Genomic DNA, 10,838 nt, shown 5'->3' on the forward strand with positions numbered 1-10,838 from the left:
AAAAAAAAAGTGGACCCTATATTAACAAGCAATATAAAAAAAAAAAAGTGAACCCCATATTAAAAAAAATATAATGTTAAAAAAAAAAGTGCAGAAAAAAAAAAAGTGCAGACTTTGTATTCATAGCAAACACTAATATAATAAAGTTTTAGATACGGAACACAAACTATAATGTTATATTAATCGTGTTTTGAACATCCCGTATTAACAAAATCAAGCAATATAAAAAAAAAAGTGAATCCCATATTAAAAAAACAAACAATGTAAAAAAAAAAAAAACTGTAAACTTTGTATTCGTAGCAAATACTAATATAATAAAGTTTTAGATACGGAGCGAAACTACAATGTTATATTAATCGTGTTTTGAATATATATATATATATATATATATATATATATATATATATATATATATATTATATATATAAAAATAGTGCAAACTAATAATGTCCAAAAGGGTACGCCCATACTAAACAACACCAAGCAATATAAAAAAAATAAAAAAAAGAAACCATATAAAGCATGGGTTTAGACCCATGCTTCGTCGTCCGTTGTCCCTTAAAAAAAAATGGTGTGGGCCCCATACTAAATAACACCGAGCAATACAAAAAAAAAGTGGAACTCACCATGTCCGAACTCATGGGAAAAAAAAAGTGGACCTCATATTAACAAAATCAAGCAATATATAAAATAAAAAAAAAAAAAAGTGAACCCATATTAAAAAAAAAAAATATAATGTTAAAAAAAAAGTGCAGACTTTGTATTCGTAGCAAACACTAATATAATAAACTTTTAGATACGGAGCACAAACTACAATGTTATATTAATCGTGTTTTGAACATAGTATATATATATATATATATATATATATATATATATATATATATATATATATATATATATATATAAAAATAGTGCAAATTAATAATGTAAAAAAAAAAGGTGCACCCAATATTAAAAAATCAAACAATATTCATATAATTTCTAAAGTATCTCATTAAGTCAATAATGATGGATTCATTGCCACGTGCGTATCAATCCATAAGTGGGAGCAAATGAAATTGCTTTTCTTCAAAAGGTTAAATAGTCAAACCATACAATTTTTTTTTTTTTTTTTTTTTTTTGCTATTCCGCCATGTGATTTATTTGTTATGTTTACTAAAATAAATATACTTAAAATATTTATATTTTAAAATAAGATAGAATTTAATTACTTTTTTATTTTTATTCATACTCTAATAAATGTGAAAAGAGATTAATGTCGTAAAAAAAAATATACCAAATGAAGATCAAATAATGAATAAGGTAAATGTCAAATTATAATTCTAATCAACGTTTTCTTAAAATACCATGCAAAAGACAACATGACAAGTAATGAGCTAAACTGAGAATATTTACCAAAAATTAAAAAATAGTATTTCTTCGTTTAAATAGAAAATTAATTTCTACTTTGTTTCGTTTTAAACAAGTAAAATTAATTTAATAATTTGATGGGATTGTTGTAAATTTTAATGACTTGTAAAATGCAACGTTTACCATCAACCACCTGAAGAATCTGCAACAGGGTGGTCCCATGGTCTAGTGGTCAGGACTCTGAATCCAGTAACCCGAGTTCAAATCTCGGTGGGACCTTTCTCTTTTGTCTTTTGTTCTCTTTGATTTTGTTTTCCCACTCTTAAGAAAAACTTAACAATTTAAAAGAAGAAAAATCAAACTAAATGGGTGGGTGTATACGACTTTTCTCTCCCACTTCTCAACGAACACAAAGTAAAATAGGATCAGATAATGTTTCGTTGTCCATATATTTGTGTCTTTATTGGACTGATGATTATTTGAACAACGTTATCATATTAAGGACAGACCAATATTAGAGGTCAAGTACCATGTAAAATCACCCGTCAAACCTTCTTTACTCTTGTTTATAATAGTGGCACCTAGACTAACTTGCGTGTATAACTCACCTATTTTGTAGCGTACCTATTACCTTCCGCTAACACATATTGGTTACTCATTCACCAATGCTTACGAAGATGAGAAAAGAATTACCTATAATCTTAGCTTAGTTATTTTCTGTACCTTCCTATCAGCACAAGTATCAGATACTCTCTCCACCAATGGTAAAAATATATATATATATATACCTACTATCTAATAAAACAACCTGAACTGCTAGACTACAATCTTGGATGCAAAATCACTTGTCAAACTAATGCTTGAATGAAGTTAGCATAAGAGTAATGCTACATCAGAAATTGGCACGAGAGAAAAAGGCAAACCTTTTGACTTTTAGTACTAAGAAGCAAAGCAAAGCAGCAACAAGAAAAAGGAAAGACCAATGAGATACCTTTTTTTTTTTTTTTCCTCTCCTCCATTTGGAAAATGAAAGATTCTGTATAATTTACATTCCATGGAGAGACTAGTAAAAAGAGAAGAATTATAAGAAAAGAATTGGAATTTGGAATGAAACATAAGCCCCCAAAACAAATTAAGAAAAAAGAACCACCACTGCCTAAATCCTGTGGTCCAACTCTATCCCCTGAAAGAAAAGAAAAAAACTTAAAATCCCCAATAAACAATTTGATGTTTGCTGTCCCAGGTAAACGACGCATCTCCATTGGCTTGCAAACTCAGCACTCCGAAAACGGAGAATGTACAAGGTGGCCCCGCCAAACAAGGCAACCTTACTGCAGATCCTGTTGCATTATTAACAAAGAATTAATGACAATCACCTCCCTTCTACTCCTCATGTGGCTCGGGAAAAATCTCTTTAGAATGTCGTCTAGTTGATGAAGAATGACCATTGTCCCCATTAGGACCACTTCCTTGAGAACCCGTTGTTCCTGATTGCTTCAAACTACTTGTTGCTTCCAACTTATTAACTGCGGCTGCAGCAGGTACGGCTGCCACATCTGAGGAACTACGCCAGCTGCCAAACAGTGCGGCGTTCCATGAACTTCTCGATGAAGTTGCTCTAAGTCTTGCTGAGCTAGTATGTTCTTCCCTAACTACCTTCAAAGGGTTTTCCAAAGCTTTAAGGATATATCTCATTAAAGGTCTCCTTGAAGGTTTGGGATTGAGGCAAGATCTGGCAACAATAGCCATCGCCCATACTTCCTCTAATAAATCTTCGTCTATGATTAAGGAAGGATCCACAATGTTTGTGACAAGTTCTTTATCATATATACTAATGTACTTTAGTGTACCATCCAACCACTCCTTCATGCTGGCGTCATTGGATGCACTAATACCCAGCTTGCCAGTTACTAGCTCTAACAAAACCTTTCCAAAACAGTAGACATCATACGCACAGGTGGCACTAGGTGTACCTGTCCATTCGGGAAAAAAAGAATATTAGGAAGAGAGTAGACTTCAAAGTATTCCTTAGTGATACTTTAAGCAACAAAGGAATAATTAGGCAAAAGGTAAAGCAAAAATCACCACCAATACAATATCAGAAATGTTACCCAAATAATTTTAAATAATTACTTAGGGTGTGCTAGGTACGAAGGAAAATATTTTCTTGAAAAATGTTTTCCAGAAAATAAGTGAGTTTCTTACTTATTTTCTTGTGTTCGGTATGTAAGCAAAAAATATTATCCTAAAAGCATTTGTATATAATCTAGACAAATACGATGGGAGATGGGTATGGGGCTAGGGGTGTTGGGGATGGGGCTACGGAGGTGGGAGTGAAGATGAGGTGTGTTGGGGTGGTGGGGATGGGGGCTACGGAGGTGAGAGTGAAGATGAGGTGTGTTGGGGTGGTGGGGATGGGGGCTACGGAGGTGGTGTGGAAGATAATGTGTGTTTGACGGTAGGGCAGACACGATCAATGTGGAATGGCACGTGTGGAACTTGTTTTTCCTACTTTTACTAGGGAAGTCATTTTCTACATTTTTTAAAGAACTTGATTTCCTAGAGAAAATATTTTCCAAAAATTTTGACCAACCGAACATGAAAAATTGGAAAAAATTCCTCCATACCGAAAACACAAACTAATTTGATAAATATTAATTAGTCACATAAACCCTATTTAAGGAAAGTAACTAAACAAACTTGCACATACCTGATGCACCTTGTTCCGACGTCCTGCAAATAAGGAAGAGAGAACTATGTCAACAACCAGCAAATATATATAAAGCAGTACAGGTTGAAAGAATATAACAAAAAAATTTGAGATCATTCAACGAGCTTAGACGAAAAGCTGAAAGAACTGTGGTAGCCACTTACGTTGTAACATTGGAAATACGTTTACTAGGAAGAAGGATACGGGAAAAGAGCTTAGGTTGAATTAGGGCACAGTCCCATTGAATGTATAAACATTTAAGTTAAATAGTAGGAAGGTTCGCAACCTTGGACTAACTCAAGCACAGACATCCAAAACTTTTCACCCCTTATTACAGCCAAATATCGCGTTGCCATGCATGAGTTTAGAATCTAACCATTTCCCATATTTCTATAATTGTATTTGGTTACCCCTCAAGACACTTGAACCCGCAGGTAAATCTACCAAACAGAAATCGCTCAAGATACTAGTGCAAACAGGAAAACCTTCCTTGTATAGAGGATTATATACAGTTGTGGGATGGCCGACGGAGTGATTGTACCTTATAATGTTCTAAAGACGAGACCTACTTTTGGTGTAACATTAATAGCATGTATGAAAACAGATCTACCATTAGATACGGAACCAGACTACTGTATTCATATACATAGTCTTCATCTATTTGTCACAAGTGTCAGGCCTAATTAAGAGCGGAACAAAGTAAAAAAAAAAAAAAAAAATTCAAATACTATAATGATAATTTATTCAAGAGAACCTGAAGGCAATTCTAAGTCTTAAAAAGCAAAAGATCCTATCACTTGAGACGGTGTGGTCCACAGAGTTTTGTCCCTGATGCATCTTCATCTCGCTCAATAAGAGTTTCCTTTTTTGTAATTTGCACTAAAAGAAAGAGTCCTATCTACATTAGCCGTTAAAGTAACTTCTATTAAACCCATAATTAACATATTCACACTTTTATAGCATTCTCGATAATGATTGAGTGTAATCATAATCAGTGGTGTAAACTCAATTGCTAAATTAAGAGAACCTGAAAAGTTTACAGAAGTCATGAAGATTAAAATCTAGAAGACCTAAAACCTTTGGCAGCTACATAGGACTTGGAACCAATTCTTCACATGCCTCTATATCTTAGGTCATTCCAGAAGTGTTTACCCCACAATACAGCATTTAATAATTTCCCGCATTCTATGTAGGCATAACGAGAGTAGCTCATAGTTAAAGCTAGACAATGAGAGTAGGTCATAGTTAAACTTACTTCAGCACGGGATGGAAAGCTAAAAGAATGAGAACTATGCATTCTCTACCAAATAGCTTAACCAGAAAATTATCCAGTGAAAACAAGTGCACCCAAAAGCTATGATACATGGATTCAGCTATCCATACATATACCATACGGGGAGTTTTAAGTATCCAGTAAGGGTACATACAGTGTTTTGCTAATATTTTTAATGTATTTAGGAGAATCTATACAAACTACAACACCCATGCGACACCCGCTTGGCATAGGTAAAATGAAGGCCAGAAGATGCATATTACTTAGAAAAGAGGGTGATGGTCTTTTGGACTAGTCTCACTGTTCTTTATAATGCTCCTTGTAACTTGAATACTGAGAAGAACTATCATTATATACAAATTGCATGATCACTATCACTAGAACTACACTAGACAGCGCCTACATCAGAGAAACAAGGAGGTCAGCCTCTTTCAAATATACAACATGGATTCTGGCAATGTAGTTTGACTCTCATGTCGATCCGGATGAAGTTCTCATAATGTAAAAACAAAGCTAAAGCCCTTTCATACAATAGCAGATAGCGGGATGATAGGGTTAAGAGTAAGGTTGCCGCATGAACGTTAGAACTCTCATTTATAGCAGAACTAATGAATATAACACCAGATAAGCTTGAGCTGGCAGCAAAACTGTGGAACTCAAATCCAATTTAGTAACAAAGCCAAAGCAAAGACCTAAAGCTTTCAAATGATGAATGCAAGAGAAGCAACCATGAAACAAGTAGTTTCTACAACATCAAATTGGAAATGCAGGCCTTCTCAGTTTTCTAATAGATGAAGAAAAGCATGTTAACAATAAACCGCCTGATTTTAAAATCCATAGCAGGAAAAAGAGAAACAGAAACAAAATTATTGACTGCAGCATAACAAGTAGTACTAGTAGTTTTGCCTTCTAAAAGAAAAGGATGGTTAGAATTAACAAAGTTACATACATCATAATCAGAACAAAAAGGACCAACAAGTACTCACTGTGGAAACCTGAGCAGCCTGGATATTCTGTTTTGATGGCTGTCTCCTTCTTGTGCACAGACCTCATTTAGACTCCCTAACCGCACTTCAAACTTATCATCAAGAAGTATGCTGCTTGCTTGAACATCTCTGCAAGAATATTAGGCAAAGTAAAAACAAGATGTCACTATGTGGTGCACTAGCATAATTCTGACCGAAATCAAGGGGTTCTCTCTCTCTCTCTCTCTTTTTCTTTTTTGTGTGTGTGTGTGTGTGTTGGTGGGGGGGGGGGGGGGGGGGGGGGGTGTTGAATCCAAGAGGATTTCATGGTGAATTGCAGCACAAAAACTATGTGGACATTTAGAGCAGCATCTCCGTTGATAATTCCTTCTGGAATGGATTTTTGGTTCAAGAAAGTCTATTAGATGCCCCATGAAAGGATCTTTTGTTTATAACCGAGAAATCCTCGAGCTCCAATGGTGCACAATCCAAAACTCGGTAGATATGGGCCCAGTCGTCTACCTTTCTCCACTTAAATACCAAGCTGTAGTCTAAGGTACGATTCAAAACCGATGATGTGAGCTTAACCCACATAATGCGTTGTGATCTTGCCACTAAACCAAATCCCTAGGGGTTGCCCCGTGAAAGAATATTTGATTGAACCCAGAACATGCGGATGAAAAATTTTAGAGAAGTGAGATAGTTCACTGACTGGCTTAAACTAATGAAAAAGTTTGGTATAAAGGAGGAGAATAAAACACACAACAATATCTTTAAGAAAACCCAAGCTGACATTAAAAAGGGCTCCAGGGAGATGAAAGTTACAAAAGATAAGGAGTATCATATGCAGACTACCTTTCGTTGATTAAGATTGATCTATTGTGTCAATATGCGCGCAAGCTAGCCAGGACACCACGGTTATCAAAAAAAAAAAAAAAAAGATTGATGAATGGAAGAAGGTTCAATCTTAATTTTAATTTTTATTTTTAAAAGAACCGTTCTTAGTTTGAGAAGTAAATTTCTATTTGTGCATCACAATATCCCAGCGCAGTAGAAATTTAATGCCATCAAAATCTAAGCCCACATTCCTCGTACCGAATCTAACACAAATTGACACTGGCTAGATTAGAGATATTGCAGCCATGCATGCAACTACGGGAGCAGAGCTACAACAATTTTACAAGTGCATGGCTCTTGACGTTACATCGCACTATAAGCCCTAAAAGGACAAGTTTTAGGTTTACTAAGCAAATAAGTATTAAATTTATTCCATGCAGGTGTAGCTCATAAAAATATGAAGAGAAGCCCTCGAGTTGATAGATTCAAGCTCCAACTTCCAAGATATTCTGGAGGCTATCCCTTATGATATGAACTTTGCATAATAATAGTGTAACCATCATAGATCTCCACTCATAGAAAATCAGAAACCATCAATTGCTTTTCATTCCATCTGCTTTTGTAAATCCCGAGAAGCTATAATAGCTGAAGCCGATAAACCATAGTGACTCATAAAACAGGAATGCAAGCAAGCATTCATTCTAGTGTAAATTTCACAGAAAGACAAGACGTTATATTTATAGTGAATTAGTGACACCAACATTATATCAGGGATTCTTTAGAAATAAAAAGCTTTTGCTTAAGTCATCGAAGTCCCCGGCTAATCCTCCAAACTATTAAACTAACAGACATATCCGTTCTTACCTTGAGTCTACGAAAGAGTCACCAATTAGGTACAACCAAAGAATATACATTGAAAGAGTAATTGCAACTCTTCCAAGATTTATGATCAACATGTTTAAATGAAGACTTCTTGTTATGATAGTGAAATATAAGTGCACTTGCAAACATGGAAATATAAGAGAAGTGCAATATGACAAGGCATTGATACCTGTGCACTAAAGGCGGGTTACATTCATGATGTAGATAAGACAAACCCTCAGCAGCTCCAATAGCAATTTTCAGTCTTGTTATCCAATCCAATGACTGCAAACTATCATCATCCGAATTGTTTTTTCTAAACAAAGAACTGGAGAGATCTCCATTTGGCATATACTTATATACCAGGAACTTTTCATTCTCATTCTCATTATCCAAACAGTGTCCCATAAAAGGGACTAATCTGGAGTGAGAAACCTTGCTGAAGAAGTCCAATTCTGATAAATATGCTTCCTTCCTTGCAGAATTCACATCAATTCTTTTGACAACTATAAGGGTCCCGCCTTCTAAGATACCACGGAAGAGATCACCTGAATGGCCATGCTTCATAAGATTTGCATCATTGAACTCACCTGTAGCTTGAAGAATCTGCTGGTAGGTAAATGCATCTCCTAAACTTGAAAAATTCAGTGATACTCCGGGTCCCGGAGGTGGTGGTGGACTTGAACTGGCAGGACCCGGCCCAACCTCAGTGGCTCTTTGAGTCGTGCCACCCCGTTTGCGAGTGCAAAAAATCAGCAGCAATATACAAATAAGGAGAAGTGCAATTAATCCAACGCTGCCCAGAACGGCCGCCAATATGATTACATTTCTGTGACTCTTTTTGTTGGATTTGGGAGCTGGAAGAGGCTCGGTGGCATTTGGCTCTCCAAAATTATCAAACGACAAGCCACGCTCGCTATAAAAAGATGCACATTCACTCCTACTCCTTTGACTTGATACATTCCTTTGACTTGATACATTTTGGAGGCAATTGCTATTAATTGACGCGTTGCTTCGTGCGTAATCTGGTAGTTTGCCTTCAAAATAGTTTCCTGATAGATCTAGAAAACTGAACCTTCTGTTTAAAGATGGCAAATTTCCATAGAACATATTCTGAGAAAGATTAAACACTGCACCAGTAGCATTGACAACGGAGCTAACATTTGGGAGAATACCAGTGAAGTTATTCGCAGAGACATCTAGAAGTTGCAACTGAGGCATTGACCACAAAGCATCAGGCAAGGATCCCGACAGCCCATTATTCTCAACAGTAAATCTCTGCAAGTTTCGTAATCCTCCTAATTCGGGGACCACTCCAGTAAGACTATTGGAGCTGAGGTCAAGGTCAACCAGATTAGAAAGGTTACCGAGTTGGGCAGGTATGGACGAAATTAAGCTGTTATCAGACAGATTCAAGGATTTCAGCTGAAGCAAAGTCCCAATGTCTGGAGGAATAGCCCCATTGAAGAAATTTGAGGACATATCAAGCAAGGTAAGGTTCTGAAGTGAACCAAAGGAAGCAGGAATGGGCCCCACAAGCTTATTTTTCGAAAGATCAAGAGTCGAAAGATGCGACAATTGACCGAAACTCGAGGGAATTTGCCCAGTGATACCATTGTTGGACAAATTTAGAGTAACTAAACTAGTCAAATTGCCTAAGGTAGGAGGAATAGGACCAATTATAGAGCATGACTTAAGATCAAGAACCTTAAGAGATGCAAGATTTCCAAGCCATTCAGGAATATTTCCAGGGAGTGCAAAATTGGAAGCATTAAAAGAGTCCAAAAAGGTCAAATTTTGAAGGGCATCAATTGAAAATTGAGGGGTTTGACTCCCAAGTCGGGTTCTTTTAAAACCAGATATATTGATCTTAGTGACTCTACCATTTTCACAAAGAATACCTGTCCAGTCTAAACAAGGGTTACCTTTTACAGGCCATTCTTTTGCTCTTAACCCTAATGAAGATCTCAGTTGAAGCAAAGCAAATTTCTCAGCAAAAGAAAAACTAACCCCTTGCTCAAATGTAGAGTCAAACAACAAGAAAAACACAAAACAAAAGAAAATCACTCTACCCTGTTGTTGTTGCACCATTCTTGATATTCACCTTCATTTAGCTTTGAAAATGAAAATTCTCATCTTTTCTCAAACATATATACATGGGTTCTTGATTTGTAAACCAAATAATGGATTCTTGATATACATTCTGTTATAGAAAACCAAAAAGCTTACCTTTTTAGTTAATCACAGAAGCATTTGTTGTTCTTGAAAAAAAAGAATACTGTTTGTATATATATCTCTCTATACCAACTCTTTCTTTCAGTTTCTTCAGTTGATGGGTTAAGAGAAAAGATTTAAAAAAATGGTCAAAAGAAAAATTGGGTTTTTTTGTTATTTTGAGAGAAAGTGGTGTGAATGAAGAAAGGAGAGTAGTAGTGTATACTATAGATGTAGAGAGAGGAAGTGAAGAGCTGGTATTGACTGACTCTCTCTCTATATCTCTATGTGATTAATTGGAACACTGCTGTACTGTTGATTACTGTAATAGAAGAACAAAAAAAAAAAATGATTTTTTTATGGTAAATATTTTTCCCTTTTTGGCAATAATGCTGACAAAAAGTAGCCAAAAAACAAGTTTACACCTTTTTGGTTGCCGGATTATGGCCTGAAAATGTTCTTTTTCTAACTATGTTGGGGTAACTTGGGTTTGGAGGGGGAAATTGAGGGTTTAGTTGACTACCGGGAAAGTTGCAAAAAACAGCTAAGCTAAAAACAACTTACTTTGATTCTAAATTAGATTATCATTAATTTAATTACTTAATTTAGGCTTCTTTTTTTTTTC

General features: G+C 35.6%; 1 protein-coding gene across 1 annotated transcript; it reads right to left on the reverse strand.

Moving 5' to 3' along the window:
* Positions 1–2,320: 2,320 nt before the first annotated feature.
* LOC132065016 (probable LRR receptor-like serine/threonine-protein kinase At2g16250) lies at positions 2,321–10,513 on the reverse strand. The gene is made up of 4 exons (XM_059458230.1): positions 8,190–10,513; positions 6,323–6,451; positions 4,064–4,086; positions 2,321–3,326 (listed from the first exon to the last, which is right to left on the reverse strand). The coding sequence occupies exons 1-4, from the start codon at positions 10,088–10,090 to the stop codon at positions 2,737–2,739; spliced, it is 2,643 nt and encodes an 880-aa protein (XP_059314213.1). The 5' UTR covers positions 10,091–10,513; the 3' UTR covers positions 2,321–2,736.
* Positions 10,514–10,838: the final 325 nt, after the last annotated feature.

Source organism: Lycium ferocissimum, chromosome 7 (genome assembly GCF_029784015.1).
Source record: "Lycium ferocissimum isolate CSIRO_LF1 chromosome 7, AGI_CSIRO_Lferr_CH_V1, whole genome shotgun sequence".
Taxonomy (NCBI): Eukaryota; Viridiplantae; Streptophyta; class Magnoliopsida; order Solanales; family Solanaceae; genus Lycium; species Lycium ferocissimum.

Bases quoted from the DNA above. Each gene is read 5' to 3' on its own strand.
- LOC132065016 (XM_059458230.1), bottom strand. From the start codon at position 10,090: ATGGTGCAACAACAACAGGGTAGAGTGATTTTCTTTTGTTTTGTGTTT. The intron at 6,452-8,189 runs GTATCAATGCCT...ATATTCTTGCAG, and splicing joins AACCCGCCTTTAGTGCACAG to AGATGTTCAAGCAAGCAGCA. The intron at 4,087-6,322 runs GTGAGTACTTGT...CCTTATTTGCAG, and splicing joins AGGCTGCTCAGGTTTCCACA to GACGTCGGAACAAGGTGCAT.